The sequence below is a fragment of the Odocoileus virginianus genome, chromosome 33 (genome assembly GCF_023699985.2).
Source record: "Odocoileus virginianus isolate 20LAN1187 ecotype Illinois chromosome 33, Ovbor_1.2, whole genome shotgun sequence".
Lineage (NCBI taxonomy): Eukaryota > Metazoa > Chordata > Mammalia > Artiodactyla > Cervidae > Odocoileus > Odocoileus virginianus.
In genome coordinates this window covers 9,766,477-9,786,314 of record NC_069706.1, presented here as the reverse complement: position 1 = coordinate 9,786,314, position 19,838 = coordinate 9,766,477, and the positions used below count along the sequence as shown (strand labels likewise).

The 19,838-nt window shown below is 50.5% G+C and overlaps 1 protein-coding gene across 1 annotated transcript in view; it reads left to right on the top strand.

The window, feature by feature from the left end:
* LOC110129295 (uncharacterized) overlaps positions 1-19,838 on the top strand; it is a 153,298-nt gene that overhangs the window by 33,700 nt on the left and 99,760 nt on the right. The window contains exons 16-26 of the mRNA XM_070461127.1: positions 56-211; positions 779-963; positions 1,893-2,075; positions 3,115-3,206; positions 5,105-5,268; positions 7,878-8,037; positions 8,282-8,361; positions 13,331-13,517; positions 14,392-14,547; positions 15,168-15,301; positions 16,494-16,652. Coding sequence (XP_070317228.1) covers positions 56-211; positions 779-963; positions 1,893-2,075; positions 3,115-3,206; positions 5,105-5,268; positions 7,878-8,037; positions 8,282-8,361; positions 13,331-13,517; positions 14,392-14,547; positions 15,168-15,301; positions 16,494-16,652 — 1,656 coding nt within the window. The remainder of the gene's footprint in view (positions 1-55; positions 212-778; positions 964-1,892; positions 2,076-3,114; positions 3,207-5,104; positions 5,269-7,877; positions 8,038-8,281; positions 8,362-13,330; positions 13,518-14,391; positions 14,548-15,167; positions 15,302-16,493; positions 16,653-19,838) is intronic.

Genomic DNA, 19,838 nt, shown 5'->3' with positions numbered 1-19,838 from the left:
CCTCCCGAGGTCCAGGTGCCTTGCCCAGCTAAGCCAGACCTGTTCCTGGTCACAGGTGGCCCAGAGGCGCAGGGAGAGGCAGGCGCTGAAGTGTCAGCTGAGCATGAAGGTGTTCGGGCATGAGCTGAGCTTTGTGAACTGTGGGGCGATGGGGAGCCACGTGACGCGCCAGTCCCTGAACCTGGCTGAGCTTGCCATCAAACTCCTGAAGGTACCTCAGGCTGGGCTTGACCCTTCCCTGCCCTCTGAGCTGATGATGTTTCCTTTGATGCTTTGGTGGAGTACTAACCTTCAAACTCAAGAGTGTGAAATTTCGAACTAGACTGCCCAAGCTCAAAAATTGGCTGCACTGCTTACCGCTTTGGGCCTATTGTTGAATTTACCATAGCCTCAGTTTCTGCATCTGTGAAATGGGCATGCTAGAATCGTAATAAGAATATCTATTTCATAGAGCTGTTGAATCAAATGACTCAGTGTGGTAACAATGCCACAAAGTGGAGTGTGCCTGGCATTAAGTGCTCTGAACCAGGTATGCTAGCAGGGCCCACACCTTGGATGGTCCTGGATGCCTGACCTCTGACTATGACCTACAGTAACCTATCTTGGTTCAAACACCAGTTCTGCCAGTTTCTAGCTACATGGGCTTGGCTGGGTTATGTTATCTGTTTGGGGGCTCTGTTTTCTTGTCTGGAAACTGGGGGCAGTGATGAGGTTCCGTCTGAGGGTTGTGAGGGGTGAGTGAGGGGTCACGTGCACCCTTACGGTCCTCTGACTGCAGGGCCAGGAGGTGCAGGTGAAGCGGAGGCTGAACCTAGCGATGGAGGAGCTCACCTTTCCCACCATGTCTGGCCTCCCAGCCCGCTTGACCCTCAACGTCTCGGCGGCCATCAACATCCGGGTCCGAGGGACAGCCGACTTCCAGCAGCGCTCAGATTTCTCTGTGAATGGTTATGTCAAGCCCAGGTAACTGGCTCCTCGGATCTGGGGGAGATAGGTGGATCAGGGCCTCCCCCTGCAGAGAGTTGGGACATCAGTATGGGCTGGGGGCGGGGGGGAGCCCTGCTCTGCTGAATACCTTCATACCAGCTACTGTAGATGGAGTGTTTTTCGTGCCAAGAAACTAAGGAGATCTTAGTGGGCAGATGTGCCCACTTTACAGATGGGAAGACTGAGGCTCAGCAAGGTACAGCCCCCATGCCCAAGGTAGCACAGCAGCTGGGATTCACAGCTCGCGTCACAGCCCCGCTCTTCCCTCTGCCCCCTCTGCCTCTTGGGGGAGAGGGTGGGAGGAGAAGGAGAGGGAGGAGCATTTAAGGTACAGGAACCCACGTGACCACACACAAGGTGGACACTTTTCTTATTCCCACTAAGGGTTAAGGAAATTGAGACTCATAGTGAGTGCACAGCTGACCCAGGGCCACACGGCATCAAGGATTTTGAGCGGAACAATGATCAGCTGTCCCAGGCCTACTGGGCGACTCTCCCAGTCATTAAGTTGACCTGTGTTTGGTTTCTGGGTCCAACAGGGGTAATGTGGGTGTCCTGTGCTGCCTTTTGTTGGGCACAGAGACCTTAGGCTTGGACTCTGACAACCAGGACTCCAGACTGGCTGTTCCATGTCCCAGCTGTGGAACCCATGCAGGTGGTGTCACCTCTGTGAGCCTCGGTTTGTCTGTCTGTTAAATGGGGCTAATGATGGTGAGGGTTTGATGGCAAGGTATAGAGTGCTTGGCCCATGTGGAGTGTGTGGTCAGTGATGGCCGTGGTGGAGGGGCCGCTCTGACTCAGGACCATGAAGTGAAGCTGACAGGGTGTCGTGGGTGGTGCATGGGTTGGCACTGGTTTGGCTGTTGCCTGGGGCCATAGGCTGCAGCCATGTGCTTCTTCCTTAGCGCCCTGCTCCAGATCTCAGTGCAGATGGGCACAGTGGGTGCCCTGGGGCAGGCCGGGCTGAGGTGGGTGACTGGTGTCCGCGGCACTGCCAGCCTGGATGGTGGGATCCAGGCGAGGAAGGGCCAAGACCTCAGGGTGCATCTAAACACACCGGAAGAGGTTGTGGAGCTGCTCCGCTTCAGGTGGGTTCCCACACCCTGGGAGGGAACCTGTGAATGTGTCTGTGTGTGAGCCAGGGTGGGCGCTGGCGTGGGTGTGTCTGTCTGTGAGAGTGTGCATGCCTGTGAGTCTGTGTATGTGATTGCATGTCTGTGGGCGTGTTTGTGAGACAGTGTGCCCATGGCAGTGAGTGGGGTGTATCGTGTGTGTGTGTGTGTGTGTGTGTGTGTGTGTGTATGTCAGGGTAGGGTGGGTGTGTCTGTGATAGGGTCTGAAGGAGACCGAGATGGGGGACTCCCACAATGCTCAGATCTTTCCGGGGGCCCCTCCTGGGGTCTGCTTGTCCCCAGCGTCCTGGAGAGGTGATACTTAGAGAACAGTGGATTCAGAGACAATAGGAGAAGCCAGACTGCCCCCACCTCCACCTCCTCCCTTCCCTTGCTGGAGGCACCGTTGCCCACCTGACCCTCTTTGGGCGGCGGCCAGTGGGGTCTCCTTTTACTTGTCAATTAAATCCTGTCATGCTCCCCCTCCCCTGTTTAAAATCCCTTGCTTGCTTCCAGGATAACCCAGCTAACATGCTTGCCCTGCCCGATGGAGGCTCTGCCCACTCCCTCACCCGTCTCCTGCCACTACTTCCCCCCTCACTCCCTCCATTCCATTCTGACCCCCTCACCTCCCTTTTGTTGGTGGTTCCTAAAGAGCCCCCTTTATTCTCACCCCAGGGCCTTTGCACCTGCCACTCCCTCTGGGATGCCAGCTGCTTCTCATCCTTTGATTCTCTGACCATATATTACCTCTGCAGAATGTCCCCTCCAAACCCCCCATCTAACCAACGCCTTGCTGTGTCCCCAAGGTGGATGCTATGCCCATGCCATCCCATATTTTAGGTTTTTCATAGCGCTTGTCACCCTCTGTATTCATGGACTGACTCCCCCACCAGCGTGCCAGGTGCCCCAAAGGCCTGTCCTGTTCCTGGTGGGACCTGCCCCAGCACCTTGCCCTGGTGGTTTTATGGATGAATGTCAATGACTCACCACACTTCCCTCCCTTCCCACCCAGCTCTCAGCTGTATCTCATCACTGGGGATGGCGTGAGGAGCCTCAGTCACGTTCCCAGCCCTTCCGAGGCCCAGTCCTGTACCAGCAAGGAAGGTGGGTGCCAGCAGGCCCTCGGTGTCATTGTCCCAAGATGGGCATCTCGGGGCTGAAGGGTAAGATAACAGCTCCAAACTCCAGAGCTACTCTTCGGCCCTGAAGTACTTATGCCCCTTAACACAGTGATGCTGTGTCTAGACTTTTTGTGTTCAGTTATTCAGTCGTATCTGACTCTTTGTGGCCCCACGGACTGTAGCCCGCCAGGCTCCTCTGTCCATGGAATTTTCCAGGCAGGAATACTGGAGTGGGTTGCTATTACCTCTTCCAGGGGACCTTCCCGACCCAGGGATTGAACCCACGTCTCTTGTGCCTCCTGCATTGGCAGGTGGGTTCCTTACTAGCACCATGTGGGAAGCCTTCCCTATACCTTATGAAAATAAGCCAAAATCGCTTTAAAAGTGCCGAATGCACAGAGATGTTTGTTGCATCATTATTTACAGAGAAAAAAAAATAGGCAGCAACTCAAATGTCCAACAGTAGGAGGATGGCTTATTATAATGGCCTTTGAACTAAGAATAGACTTTTACATTTCCAAATGCTGAAAAAGTAATCAAAAGAAGACTATTTCAGAACATGTGAGAAATTTGTGAAATTCATATTTCAGTGCCCAGAAATGAAGTTTTATTGGTGCAGAGCCACTCTCGTTGTCTGTGGCTTTTCTTCAACAACAGCAGAGCTGAGTAACAGCAAACTGCGGTCATGGATGTGTGACCAGCAAAACCTCAAGTATTTACCATCTGGCCATTTACTGAAAATGCTTGCCAACGCCTGGTTTGGTAAAATACCGAGATATCCCGTAACTTTTGAAGTCTGTAAGGAAGGGCATTTTTTAGTAGATTTTTTGGCATTTCCTTTTTTACATATGTATATATGCATGTATTTCTGGCTGCGCTGGGTCTTGGCCACTGCACGCAGACTTTCTTCAGCTGCGGTGAGTGGGGACTGCTGTTTCTTGTGGCGCGTGGGCTTCTCACTCTGGCGGCTTCTCTTGTTGCAGAGTGAGGGCCCCAAAACAGAGACTCAGGAGTGTCAGCACATGGGGTCAACAGTTGTGGCATTCGGGCTTAGTTGCTCCATGGCATGTGGGATCTTCCCGACTCAGGGATCAAACCTGTGTCCACCGCATTGGCAAGTGGGTTCTTAACCATTGGACTACCAGGGAAGTCCTGAACTGCATATTGTAATAGAATAAGACAACTCTTTGATGATAGCATCAGGTGAAAGGCAACAAAATTGAGAAGGAAGAGAAGGAGGTAGATCAAACAGCCGCAGATCTTGCAATCATTTGCGGGGGAGGGGCCTGCTTAAGTTACTCCTTTAGGCTAAACAGTGTCCTGAACACTCACTGAGCTATAAATCCTCCCAGCTACACCATGGGCCTGGATCTATTTTCAGTCCCAAGGGACAGATGAGAAACACCAAAGCACTGAGATGTTAGGTAACTTGCCCAAAGTCACACAGCTGGGCATTGGCAGAACAGGAATCGGATCCAGGCTTTCTTGCTCCAGAGCCTGTGTCCTATATCATACTGCTGGATATTCTGATAGTCTACATGAGGGGTCCTAAACCAGGGGTGATTTTGACCCTCCCCCCCAGCCAGGGGACAGTTGGCAATGTCTGGAGACATCATACTGGTGTGGGAGGTGCTGAAGGCGTCTAGTGGGTCGAGCCCAGGGCAGTCCCTGCAACAAGGAATTATCCAGGCCACGTGTTGAGAATGCCAAAGCTGAGAAACCCTGGTCTACACAGCACCACCTCATATGATTAATGACTAAATAATACTCTTTCTCCAAAGAATGTGGAGATGCTCTTTCTTTGCTGATGGGAGCGTCCGTGGCCCCGCCCGGAGCCCTCAGCTCTCTCCTGACGGGTGCTGCCTGCTCCCCTCCTCACAGCATCCCACACCTGGGGCTGGCAGCTCTGCGCTGAGATGTGCTGGCCGGCGCCCGACCAGCCCTACCTGCTCTGGCTGCCTGTCTTCACAGCCGTGACCCTGAAGAAGCAGGACCAGGGGCTCCAACAGTATCTACTGGAAGCTGCCTACACCCTCCGCCCCCAGGTAGGCCCTAGGGAACCTTCTTCTTTCTCATCCAGATTCAGGAGCTCCCTAGGTCTTCTACTCCGGGGTCAGCCTTCAGCATCATTGTAAAGACAGGGGGCCTCCTCCCTGGACCTGTTGGACTGGGCTTGTCCTGCTGTAGTTCCCCTCCTGCCTCAGGACCCTTGCACATCTTGTTGGTTTGTTAACTCTGAATCAACCTTCAGAGCTCCATTCAAGAGGTCACCTCCTCAGTGAAGCCTGCCCTGATTACCCTGAAGTGGCCATATTCGTTTGTTACATGCTCTAAGGGGACGGTGTTTCTTCTCTTTTGGTCCCATTTGTGTTCACTACTGAAGCCGGTTAATTAAGATCTGTCTTCCCCACTAGTCACTCAGTTCCTGGGAACAGATCTGGTGCCTTTCTCACGCCTGGATCCCCAGCACCTGGCACAGGACGGACACTCAACAGCCTCCTATCTGACCTCCCAGTTCCCACTCCTGTCTCTTTTCCATGTGTTTTCCACCAGCAGCCAGACAGACCTTCCAAAATCCCTAAAGGATTGTGTCCATCCTCTGCTCAGGACTCCTTTCCCTCTGAGTAGGAGCCGAGCACCCTGACCGACAGGCTTTCAATGATCCAGCCATGCCAGTCTCTCCTCCCCATCTCCCCACTTTTTAACCAGTATCACCACTCTCCAGACACACTGACCTCCTTTTAATTAAATGCCAAGCACATTGCTGCCCCAGGGCCTTTGCACTGGCTATTTCCTCTGCCTGGAACACTCTTTCCTAGACATCCACTTGCCTTCTGGTCTCATCAAATGCACCCCTTCCTCAGCAACAACTTCCCTCCCTGACCACCCAGTCCAGAACAGTGACCCCGACTCCGAGTTTGTCAGCGGAGCGCTCACGGCCCCCAGCTGCCGTCTCACCTCTGTGTCTGGAGGTCCTGCGAGTGTAGGTGCCCGGAGGGCAGGATATCCCTCGTACATCACTTGGCTGCACTCCCTGTGCCTGCAACGGTGCCTCGCACACAGCAGTGAACGTTAGTTGGTTCTGAGTGAACGTACGATGGTGCAGGATATTAAGGAGAGCTCATACCTTAAGCTGCATTTTCCCAGAAGCAGACCAGAGACAAGGCTTTGGGTAAAAGTGATGGATGAAGAAAAGACTCCAGGAGGACCCAGTAAGAGGGTGGAGAAAAGAGGGTGGGGATAGGAAAGAAGCTGAGTGGGGGGGGGTGGGTGGCAGGTGAGGTGGCAGCATCAGCCTGAACCCTGCTCAGCCGTGGAGCAGGACTTACGTTGCAGAGTTTGGACCCCTGGGGGCTAAGCAGCCAGATGTTTTTCCCTCCTTTGCTGGAGGGAATGTTCTGGAGGTCACAGGTGCCTGGCATTAGGAGCAAAGTACACAGACCCCGATGTTCATTGCATCACTGTTTATGATAGCCAAGACTTGGAAGCAACCTAAATGTCCATCAACAGAGGAATGGATAAAGATGTGGTACATATATATATAATGGACTATTACTCAGCCATTTAAAAAGAATGAAGTAATGCCATTTGCAGTAACCTGGGTAGACCTAGAGATTATCACACAGTGAAGTAAGTCAGAGAAGGAGAACCATCATGTGACATCCCTTATATGGAATCCAAAAAGAAGTTACACAAATGAACTTAACTTACAAAACAGAAACAGACTCACAGGCTGAGAACAAGCTTATGGCTGCCAGCGGGAAGGATAGGGATGCAGTTAGGGATGGACATGGACAAACAGCTATGTTTAAAATGGGCACCCAACAAGGATCTACCGAACAGCATAGGGAACTCTGCTCAATGTTCTGTGGCAGCCTGGAGGGGAGAAGAGTTAGCGGGAGAATGGATTCATGTATATGTATGGCTGAGTCCCTTCATTCTCCACCTGATACTTTCACAACGTTGTTAATCAGTTACACCCCAATACAAAATAAAAATTTTTTTTTTTTTTTTTAAAGCAAAGCACACAGAAGCTGGGAGATGAGCAGGCTGAGCTGGTGAAGGGGCCCCGGGGGGTCCAGGCAGGTGTGTGTTGCAGCTGATCCTCTACTGAGAGCCTGTTCCTGTGGTCCTGAGTTCTCCTGTAGGACTCTCCTCCAGGACATACAGCCCCAGACTCCTGCTTTTAGGGTTCTTGTCTTTCGAGGACAAGAATGACCATAAGAACTCAGGTTTTGGTGTTTCTTTTGGAAACATGCGTTTATTTATTTTGGGGTCTTCATTGCTTTTCTCTGGTTGCAGCGAGCGGGAGCTATTCTCTAGTTGCCGAGCTTGGGCTTCTCACCGCAGTGGCTCCTCTTGTTTCGGATCTAGAGTAGATGGGCTCTAGAGTGTTTGGGCTTCAGGAGTTGCAGCATGTGGCCTCAGGAGTTGCAGTTCCCGGGCCCCAGAGCACAGGCTCAGTCGTTGTGGCTCAAAGGCTTTGTTGCTCCGCGGCTTGTGGGATCTTCCTGAACCAGGGATGGAACCAGTGTCTCCTGCCCTGGCAGGCAGATTCTTTACCACTGAGCGATGGGGGAAGCCCGGAACTCAGGTTTTCTTCAGGTGGGGCCTGGATGGGTTCTCAGTCTCGAGGACTCTGCTGTGTTTCCAGAAGGACTGCTGGCTCCCTCAGGAAGCCTCAGCTCACATCTTCATGGGCACGCCCGGATCAGAAGTGCCCAGGGACGTCGGGGTTGACGTCAGCTACAGCTGGCCTCAGGGGAAGTTCCGTCTCAAGCTTCTCCATCCCAAGAAGAGAATCGAGTTGGATGGTAAGACAGTGGTCCCCCATCACCCTGCCCCCAGCCACAGGCTGGATCCATGGGCTAGATACAGCCTGCTCACTGTGGACTCCTCAGCCACCTTCTGAGGTCGGCACTACATAGAGCCCCATTTAATGGATGAGGACCCCGGGGCTCAGAGAATAGGAAGCCAGGAGGACATCCCCCAGCCGACCCCGGAGGTGGATCCAGGATGTTGAACCCCGGTCTCTAAACTCTCATTTTTGTCTCCCAGGAAAGATCGAGACTGTCCAGAGGGCCCGCATGGGTCACCTGGAGTTGATCCTGGATGAAAGGGACGTCTACTACATCAAGGTTTGTACCCCGTCCTCAAACCCCTGGTGTCGACACCTGCCACCTCCCAGGACACTTCCGGTCCCAATCCGTGCTTGCTTATCACCACCTCCTTTGGTGGTTTTTTTTTTTTTTTTTAATTATTTACTTACTTAATTTGCTTGCTGCACTGAGTCTTAGTTGTGGCACTAGAGATCTTTGCTGCATCATATGGGGGGATCTTCTGTTACGACGCAGGGACTCTGTAGTTGTGGGGTGTAGGCTTAGTTGCCCCGTGGCATGTGGGATGTTAGTTCCCTGACCAGGGATCGAACCCATGTCCCCTGCATTGGAAGGTGGATTTTTATAAAAATATTTGTTTACTTGTTGGGCCTTAGTTGTGTCACATGGGATCTTCACTGTGGCAAGCAGGACCTTTCAGTTGTGGTGTGTGGGTTCAGTTGCCCCGAGGAATGTGGAATCTAGTTTCCTGACCAGGGATTGAACCCCAACCCCCTGTGTTGGTAGGCAGAGTCTTAACCACTGGACCACCAGGGAAGTCCCTCCTTTGGCGCTTTAGCTGTTCTTCTCCCTCCACCTACTAGTACCATCTAGTATGAAAAAGAAAAAAATGGGTTCAGATCTTACCACCATCAATGTCAAAAATTGGTAATAACAGTAACAGAGGAGCATGCTTTAAAAAATCCAGCGTAGACAAAGGTATAAAATAGTAAGTCAAAGAGTGCTACTCCCCAGATTTCCAGAAGAAATGTTAAGGCACACACCGAGAAATCTGTGTGAGTTTTCCAGGGCTGCTCTATCAAAGCACCCTGAATTTTCGGGAGCTTGAACAATGGAAATCCTCTCACAGTTCTGGAGGCTGGAAGTTCAAAATCAAGGTGCTGGCAGAGTTGGTTCCTGCTAAGGCTCTAATCCATGCTTCTCTCCTGGTTTCTAGTAGCCTTGGGGATTCCTTGGCTTGTAAGTGGCTGTCTTCCCCCTTGTCTCCTCATTGTCTGCCCTCTGCAGATATCTGTGGCCACATCTCTCTTTTTGTAAGTTTCCCAGTCAGGCTGGATTAAGGTCCACACAAATGACCTCATCCTGCCTTTGTCTGCAAAGATCCTGTTTACAAATATGGTCACCCTCACATGTCCTGGCGGTTAGCTTTGGAGGGGAGCACAGTTCAGCTCATAATATTATAGATTTGAAAAACCTTTCAGTTTTTTAAAAACATCTGTTTGTTTATTTTTGACTGTGCTGGCCCTTTGTAGCTGTGTGATCTTTTCTCTAGCTGCGGGGAGCAGGGACTACTCTCGATTTGCAGTGTGGAGGCTTCTCTTGTTGTGTCTCCTGGGCCCTAGAGCACAGGCTCGGTAGTTGTGACACGCTACTGCGTCGCTTCACCACTGTGGGTTCTTCCCAGACCAGAAATCAAACCTGTGTCCCTTGCATTAGTGGGTGAATTCTTTACCACTGAGCCACCAAGGAAGCCCTATGGGTACTTTTTAAGGTTTTCAACCTGGAGGACCTAGATGGGACTCAGTGGATCCTCTGAAGCCCCTGCAATTGTGCAGAAGTTTGTGTCTGTCCTCCTTCTGGGGAGAGGGTTTAGACCTTCCAGCTGATGCTCAAGCAGGTCTGTGACTCCAAAAAGGATAAAGAGAACAGCTGGAGGCTCGCTCCTGCCAAGGGGGACCTCTGGGCCCCTTTGGCCATGAGTCTGGTTGTTCTGTATCCGTCTCCAGTGGATTCTCAGAGAGGTCCGAGTTGAAAATTAGAGCCAGGGTTGGAATTTTTGCTGGATGAACACACTCTCAGCTCCCAAATCTGCTTCCTGTCCGGGTGCGAAGACCAAGTGTCAGGGGAGAGCATCTTCCTCTTAGAACCCCAGCTGCTTGCTGGCGGAGACTATGCGTCATTGCAGGGCTCCCAGGAGCCCTCGAATCAATCCCACTTTGCTAAGCACACGAGTGCTAATTGCCTGCCCTTCCCTGTAGGCCTGCCTGCTGCTCTCCAGAGGGCTGTCTGCAGCCTGGAAGCATTGGCCTTTAGAGAAACTCCAGTTCTAGCTGCCTCAGACCTATCGCGATAGTGGTAACAGCTGGAGCTTCAGAACTTTCCAAAGCCTTTTCTAGGATGGGCAGGGGACACATGTGACTTTGACCCTGGGTCTCTCTTTTAGTCCTCTTGGTAAGCCCACAGGAAATGAGAAGGCTAAGGCAGATGAACTCAGAAATACAAAGCAGAAATGCTGGGCTCAACTCTGAGAGTTTATGGGCTTTAAGGACGGCGTGGAGAGTGTTAGATTTCAATGCCCTCTCCCCTGTGTGTGCAATGATAGAGCATTCCTAAGTCCTGGGTTACTATTGATCCAGCTCAGCTATGATTACTGGTCCTCTCTCTCTTTTTTCAAAAATATATTTATCTATTTGGCTGCACTGAGTCTTAGCTGGTGCACACGGGATCTCCGATCTTTCCTGTGGCTTGCAGAATCTTTAGTTGCAGCATATGGGAACCCAGTTCCCTGACCCAGGACCCCCTGCATTGGGAGCGTGGAATCTTAGCCACTGGACCACCAGGGAAGTCCCTGGTTAGTGGTCCCTTTAACTGATAAGTGTCCTGGTTTGGATGAGAAATTCTATGATCACGCTATTTACAGGCTGCACTTTGCAAAAGCTACAGCTGACTGCCGAGCAGCTCCTGATACAGACTGGAGAGAAACATCAGCCAGACACATCATGAAGTGAGAGAAGTGGAGCGGAGTGGAGAGCCGGTGTCTATTTTTGTGCAGAGCAAGAGGCAGCATGCGTGTGTGATTAAGTACACATGTATACACACGTATGTACACACGTGTGTGTACACACAGACAGACTTATGTCTGTAGGCCCATGCTGTCTCTGGAAGATGCACAGATGCAGGGATGGTGGTTGCCTTTGAGAGAGACTGGGCAACCAGGAAGGGGAATGAAACCTATATTTTCCATTGTCTTTATTCATTTATTCAGTAGCTGTTTATTAAGTACCTACAATGTACCAGGAAGTTGGAACTTACATTCTCATGGGAGAGATCATAAAATACATAAGCAAATCGTGGTGATAGGTGGATGTAAGCGCTGTAAGAAAAGGGAATCGATGAGCTAGATACAGGGGTCTGGATTATGTGAGAAGAAGGGCCTGAAAGTTGGCACCAGTTTTTTATTTATTCATTTGGCTGCACTGACTCTTAGTTGTGAAATGTAGGATCTAGTTCCCTAACCAGGAATAGAACCTGGGCCCCCAGCATTGGGAGTGCAGGGTCTTGGCCGCTGGACTGCCAGGGGAGCCCCTTGGCTTCAGTTTTAAACAGGCTGACAGGGTAAGCCTGACTGAGGAGATAACCTTTAGCAAAGATGTAAGGAATGTGCAGAAGAGAGCCATGTGGGTCACTGGGGGAAGGATACTGCAGGTAGTGGGCCCAGCATGTGCAAAGGTCCTGGGGCAGGGATGCGTGCAGGATGTCAGAAGCACTGCCTGAGGCCCCGTGTGGTTGGACCAGCACAGGAGACGGGACAGAAAAGTGATGGGACAGATCATGTAAGGCTTTGCCAAAGAGTAAGCAGAAGACACTCATTTGTGACTGTTGTCAAGAAGCAAAGGCAAAACAGGGTTTACAAGAGAGAAAGACCCTGACGCTGGGAAAGATTGAGGGCAGGCGGAGAAGGGGGCACCAGAGGATGAGGTGGTTGGATGGCATCACCGACTTGATGGACATGAGTTTCAGCAAGCTCTGGGAGTTGGTGATGGACAGGGAAGCCTGGCGTGCTGCAGTCCATGGGGCCACAAAGAGTTGGACACGACTGGGTGACTGAACAACAACCTAAAGCAGTGGACAGTCTGAGAACAGTGAGGCCGTTGTTTCATCTTTTGGGTAATCAGATCAGCTGGCAGCCAGCAGAGAGGTCTGTAGGATGGGTCTACAGTCGGCACAGCCATCAAAGATGACAGCTGCAGCTGCTATGGGTTCTCTGGACAAAGCTCAATCGTGGAGACGTATAGTATGTTTGGGGTCATCTATGTGTCTTACCTGCCGGGGGTCCTTCCTTGTGCTGTTTGCTTTCTGGCCAGGGCTGCGTGGCTGACTTCCAGGGAAATTCTGGCTCGTTGTTGTTTTTAAAATATTTATTTATGTGTTTGTTTATGCGGCTGCATCGGGTCTTAGTTGCAGAGTGTGGGCTCTTGAGTTGTGGCTCATGTACTTAGTGGCCCTGCAACATGTGGGATCTTAGTTCCTTGATCAGGATCGAACCCACGTCCCCTCCCACGTTGGGAGGTGGATTCTTAACCACTGGACCTTGTTGACCTTTGCAAGGACTTTGGCTCTTACCCTGAAGAAGATAGGGGTACCATCATCTCCTATGCATGGAAGTGCTCGCCGTGGTCACTGGGGCAGGAGCCAGGAGAGCGGGGAGAAGGTTGTCACAGCCACACAGGCATGATGAGCAGGCGCAAGCCGGGACAGTGGTGGAGGTGGCCAAAGTGGTTAGATTCCAGAATATTCTGCAGGGAGAGCTGGCCAAGAGTCCCTGACAGATTGAAAGAGGGGCAGTGAGGAAGAGGCATTCATACTTTGTCTGAATTTGAATAGGGATTACCCATTCCCTGGTGGCTCAAAAGGTAAAGAATCTGCCTGTAATGTGGGAGACCTGGGTTTGATTTCTGGGTCAGGAAGATCCCCTGGAGAAGGGAATGACAACCCACTCCAGGATTCTTGCCTGGAGAATTCCATGGACAGAGGAACCTGGTGGGCTACAGTCTATGGGGTCGCAAAGAGTCGGACATGCCTGCGCAACTGACACTTTCATTTTCACTTACCTATTGTGAGCAGTTTTTTAAGAAGTTTGAGAAGGATCAGCCTAGAAGCCCATTAACCTGGATCCATCTCCTGCCCTCTGTCCAGTCCCGGTTCTTGCGGTCAGGGTGGGGCCTGTTAGCCGAGCCTGTCCCCCCAAGTGATGCTGGGACCTTTCCAGGGCCGGAGCAACCTGTGGCCAGCAGTGGGCGGCGAGGCCCAGCGGTTTGAGGCCCAGCTGGAGGCGAGACTGGTGACATCGGGCAGCCCTGTGGTCCTCACTGGAAACCTCAGCCAGCAGGCGGGCAGCCGGCTTGCCTTCTCTGTGTCACTGAGCAACCTGCTGGGTGATGAGGCCCACGTGTCAGGTAGGAGGAGGGAGGTGGGCCTTCCTGCCACCTTTCCTTAGCGACCAGGCTTCGGGAGAGGAAGGGAGGGCGGAGTACCCCACTTGTAGTCCCCATCACACCAACTCCCAATATCGACATTCCACTTACAGAAAACCCAGACCTTGTATCTGCTCGCAGCCTCTGCCTCAGTCCCCCAGATGCCCTTCCAATACGCATAGCCGGCCCCATGAGCCATAAACCAGCACCTTTTGGACTGTCTGGGTTCCGACCCACATTACATGTTACAGGATGTGTAAAAAACATGTTTTGCATTTTTGACCTAAATTGCACGGGGTGCTGTTTGGATTTTGAATACGCAACCTGGCCTGGATACCCACCCACCTGACCAGGCGCCCGCCCTGGTGCTGGAGCTGGCGTGGAGCCCTCCCGGTGGTGCTCCTCGTGGGGTGTTCTGGGAAATTCCGAGGGAGTGATGTGAGTGGCTGGCCCCAATGACCAGCTGGCCTGTGCATTTGTGATTGTCTTAACCAGCATGGCTATACCTGTGATTGAGCTGAATGTGTAGCAGAAACAAGTTTCAGAAGGTGAAATTTACCTGACGACCATCAACACACTGTCATTTCTCTTTTGTTTGATTCTGTTTTGTTTTAAAACCTTTTGGTCTGGACCCACCAAAGTGACTTTTGGGGTTGCCAGCTGGACAGTGAAAATGCTGTCAACGACCCTGATGTCCATGGTCCTTGGTAGAGACTTAGGCGTTGGCTCTACCGGGACCCCTTGGGCTGCTCCCCCATCCTTTCCTCCCCTGGCACCCTGGGGTGGGGGGTCAGCCCCTGGGGCACGGGCCATGACCACACTGGACCTGCCGTCTCCCCGCCCGCTCTCCCCACAGCGCTGCTGGAGAAGAAGGTGAAGGACGGGCTGCAGGTGGTGTCCCTGGGTGTTGAGCTCTCCGTGCCGGAGCTCGTGGGGCTGCGTGCCCTGGGCCAGCTGCAGCGGCGGGGCCACCTCTGGACCAGCTACCTGAGGATCAAGTATGGCCTCCGGGGTATGCCCGTGTGCTGACAGGGGGTGAGCTGGGGAGGGGCTGGACTTGCGCCCTTTCCTGGGGCGGTGGCTCCGAAGGCTAAAGTGCCAATGTCACCTTGGGTGTTTTGGCCTCGCCGCATGGCTTCTTAGCTGAAGAGTCTTCTATTGGCTTTGAATGGAGCTGAGTCCCTGCCCGTTAAAACAAGAAAAACTCTGTCTATGTGTGTGGGTGCACTGTGCTTATTTGCTCAGTCGTGTCCGACTCTTTGTGACCCCAAAAACCATAGCCTGCCAGGCTCCTCTTTCCATGGGGATTCTCCAGGCAAGAATATTGGAGTGGGTTGCCATGCCCTTCTCCAGAGGATCTTCCCAATCCAGGGACTGAGCCCAAGTCTCCCGCATTGCAGGAGGATTCTTTACCATCTAAGCCACCTGGGAAGCCCTGTGTGTGTTGGGGCTGGGCATAAATCTGTCTCTTAAAACCTCGCAGTTGGCAGAGTCCAATAAGCGATGTTAGCTGAGGCAGATCCAGAGGGCTGGCTGAAGCAGGGCTGTGCCAGACACTCCTCTGCTCGGAATGAGGATGGAGGGCTGCCTGGCAGAGGAAGGGCAGGGGTCTCTGGGTTGCCCTCTGCACAGGTCAGGCGAAGCAGCTGGCTCAGGAGTGCAGCACCAGCCAGAAGCTATGGGCAGAGAGCAGCTCGGAGGCCGCCTACAAGCTGGAGCTGAACCACAAGCTCCACTGCACGCAGATCCCAGCGTTCAGTCACAAGGTGGGTGCCTGGGCCGGATGCGGGGTCTGGAGAGAGCCCCCAGGGTCAGGGAAGTGGTGGGTGAGCATGCTGAACCCATCCTCAGAGAGGTCAATTGCTCAAGGTCATCTATGGGGATGGATCACGGATTGGAGCTTGAGTCTCATCTCCCCTCTGTTCAGCTGGTGTTGATTGAACACCCGCTCTATGCCCAACCCTGGGGCAGAGCTGTGCTCAGGGCGGCCCCTGGTCTCCATCATCCCATTGCTGGGTGGGGGGCAGAGAGCAAGAGACATGGACCAAATCAAGTGAATTATAAATGCCATGGATGATAAACAGGGCAGAGACTGATCAAACACAGGGGAGTCTAATTTGGACGGGGCAGCAGGGAAGACTTCTTTGGTGGAAATGTATTTTAAGCTGAAAAGTAAAAAAAGATAGTTCTGTTTCCATGGAAGTGTGCTACAGCCAGAGGGAACAGAAAGTGCAAAGATCCTGGGCTGAAGGGCGAATGGCGGGCTTAAGGAACTGGCAATTCACCAGAATGAGGAGGGGCGAGCAAAAGGGAGAAGTGGCTGTTTCTTGGTTAATTTACTTTGTTTCCAGTTTGTGTCTTCCTCTGAACTACTGCTTCCATGAAGGCAGGGCTTCTGGCTCCTTCCTTCCTGGCTATCTAGTGCCCAGTGAGGCACTTACCTGGTACCTGGGGGAACATTGTTAAATAATTGAATGAATGGATGAGCCTGTGTTGCCTCAACCTGTGGTTCAGAGGCAAGAGGAAGCAGAGGATGCCAAGAGCCCCCAAGTGGGGAACCCTGATCCTTGTAGATTCAGTCCAGGGAACCAGAGGCTGCTGTGGGAGAGTGGGGCAGGGGGAGGTCTTGGGCTCATGAAAATCAGGAGTCATCTTCCCATGGCGGGCTGGCTCTTTCTACTCCTTATCAGGGCATAGATAAGGCCCAGGTTGGGGCCTTCTAGTTTCTCACCTTGGGACAGAGGGTGACAGAAATATACTCATGAAAGTGAATCATATTCGAATGCAAAATTTTACAAAATCAAAATCAGTGCAAAAAAAAAAAAAAAATCCATACCTATTACAGAATTCTCTCCCCAAATAAGCAAGCCTTGCATCTCGGGATGGGTGGCAGCGAGGAGACTCAGGACTGGTTCACAAGGCTTCCTCGGTGGTCTCCCTGATGGGGTGTGTCCCCAGGTCCAGCTGCGGCACGAGGAGGTCTCAGGCCATCTGCACTGGGAGCTGGAGGCGAGCTATGGGAAGCACTGGGATGACATTCGCAACAGGAGGCGCCTCCGCATCCTCCAGACCTTCCAGAATGACTCGGGCCCAGCCCTGAGCAATCACTTCCTGGAGGTGAGTCCCACCCCCGCAGGGCTGGTCCCTGGAGCTCAGGATCCACGCGGCAGCAGGTTCTCAGTTACCAGGACGCAGGAGCTAAAACTCAGGCCCAGAGATCTTCCCTTTGGCATCTCCAGCCCCCATGTCTCTGGGGAAGTTAAACATTTGCTGGTGTGCCATGGGGCAGTTTGCAAGGGGGCTTGGGAAATGCAGATTTCCAGCTGCATTTTGGAAACGGTTCGCTTGCAGGGTTTCCTGGAAGGTACACTCTTTTTGGTAAATCAGGAGTAACTTGGAAGCCTAGCCTCTGAACATGCTCTTAGAAGGCACGTGTTATCTTTCTGATTTTCTTTGTCAATTGTTTGTTTTAAATGTTTAATTGTGGTCAAATATATATCACATCAAGGCTTCTCTGGTGACCCAGATGGTAAAGAATCTGCCTGCAGTGCAGGAGACCCTGGTTCGATTCCTGGGTCAGGAAGATGCCCTGGAGAAGAAAATGGCAACCCACTCCAGTATTCTTGCCTGGAGAATTCCATGGACAGAGGAGCCTGGTGGGCTACAGTCCATGGTGTTACAAAGAGTTGAAAACGACTGAGTGACTAACACACATACAACATGAAATTGACCATTTCACCATTTTTAGTGTACAGTTCAGCAGCGTTAAGCTCATTCATGTTGTTACGTGGCTGTTATCGTGGTCCATCCTTTTCATCTTGTAGAACTGAAACTCTGGACCCATTAAACAGTAACTCTCCATTCCTCCCTCCCCCAGCCCCTGGCAACCACCATTCTATTTCCTATTTCTGAATTTCATGACTCTAGGTACCTCATGTAAGTGGGATCCTATAGTATCTGCCTTTTCGTGACTGGCCTATTTCGCTAAGCATAATGTCTTCAAGGTTTATAAGTCTGAATGAAATTCCATTGTATGGATGGACCCCATTTTGCTGATCCATTCATTCATCAGTGGACACTTGGCTTCAAATACCTGTTTGAGTCCCTGCTTTCCAGTCTTTGGGGGTATATACCCTGAAGTAGAATTGCTGGATGATGCAATAATTTTTATATTTTTAATATTTTAAGAAATCATCATACTGATTTGCCTAGCAGTTGCACCATTTCACCACCCAACTGTTGGGGTCCTTTAATGGACCAGAACCTGGTGGTACGGAGTCGATGATAAGAAAGTAAAAGAGAGAGAGAGAGACAAAAAAGAACCGGGGACCTAAGCTCTAATGGAGCAAAGGTGCTTTAATCATTTTTCTATGAGTATATACAGGACGCAGTACAAGAAACTTTTTTCGGGAATGATAGAGATGAGAAAACCAAATTTACAGCAACTGTTACCTAGGGAACAAGGAGTAATGTTAGTCACAAGGTCAGGAGACAATCCATATCTCAAGAAAGGGGTAGAGGGACTAAGCAGTTTTGTCTTAAAGAGAATGTTTACTAAAGGAGACCCAAGCCTGCCTCACACAGTGACCTCAGTCCCTGGGAGCAGCGTGCTGTTCCGCTTGAAGAGGGACAAAGAACTCATGAGAGACGGCTCGTAGGAATCCTCCTGTCAAACATTCCCTGACACCCTACCATCTGTGTATAATGTTCCAGTTCCTCCACGTCCTCACCAACACTTCTTTCTGGGTTTTGATTTTTTTTAAACAGTAGTCATCTTAATGGGTATGAGGATCTCATAGTTTATATTTGCATTTCCCTAGTGATTGATGATGTTGAGCATCTTTTCATGTGCTTATTAGCTGTTTAATTATCATCTTTAGAGAAATGTCTTTTCAAATCTTTTAGTCCTTTTGAATTAGGTGGTTTTTTTGATTTTGTTGTTGTTCTTGCTGTCATTCTTAATGTATCCTAGATATTAAACCCTCATCAGATGTATGGTTTACAAATATTTTCTCTCATTCCATGGGTTGCCTTTTTACTCTATGAATAGTGATCTTTGTTGCACAAAAGGGTTTAATTTTTATGTAGTTAAGCATGTTTATTTTTACATTTGTTGCCTGTGTTTTAGGTGTCATGTTCAATAAATCAATTGCCAAATCCAATCTCATGAAGCTTTTCAATTACATGTTTTCTTCTAAGAGTTTTATAGTTAGGTCTTTGATCCATTTTGAGTTCAACTCTGTATACGGCATAAGATAAGGGTCCAACTTCTTTCTTTTGCATTGGATACCCAGTTTTTTCAGCACCATTTGTTGAAAAGATTGTCCTTTCCCCCAACCATAAATGTGTGAGTTTATTTCTGGGCAATCTATTGGGCAGTCCATTGGGCTGTATGTCTGTCTGTCTTTTAGGTCACAAAATACTGTTTTGATTACTGTAGCTTCGTGAGACCTCCCATTGTGTTCTTCTTTTTCAAAATTGTTTTGGTTATTTGGAGTTCCCTTGAGATTCAATATGGATTTTAAGATGGACTTTTCTATTTCTACTAAAAAAAATACCATTGAGATTTTGATAAGGGTTGCATTAAGGCTATAGATTGTTTGGGTAGTATTGAATCTTAGCAATATTCAGTCTTCCAGTCTACAAACAGAGGTTGCCTTTCCATTTATTTGTCTTTTCTAATTTCTTTCAGCAGTTTTGTAGTTTTCAGTGCCTCCCTGCTTAACTTCATTCCTAAGTATTAAGCTGATTTTAAATGATACCAACACTCCATGAATAAATTCTTGTGAAAAAATATAACATTTAAAATAAGGCTCAAATTCCCTTTCACAGTTATCATCCCTATTCCTGGTCCCCTCCTCAGCTGCCTGGAGAAAGCTGTAATTATGGTCTGCATCACTGAAAAGGAGACCTTTTCCTATATATTTGCTCTGTGGACCTATCACATGCACTTAGTTTTGTTTGGGACGTCATGCTGTGCTTCCTTTAGCAATGGATCTTAGAGAACGCCCCTTGTTGTCTTATAGAAGCCCACTCTATCTCTTTTAAATACCTGCATCCTGTTGCATATGCTTCTGTCCTGCAGTTGATTAGGCTGTTTCCCTCTGGGTAGTTTCTAAGAGTGCATTCCTGAACATCTTTGGGCTTGCCTCCCTGGGCACCTGTGTCAGGGGGGTCTCTGGGACAGATGTCACAATGTAGAATTTCTGGAAATTTGGGCATTTTTCATTTGCTGACTGTATGTCAATTTGCCCTCCAAAATGTCTAGACCCACCACCTGCCTCCCAGCCGTGTCCAACAGGA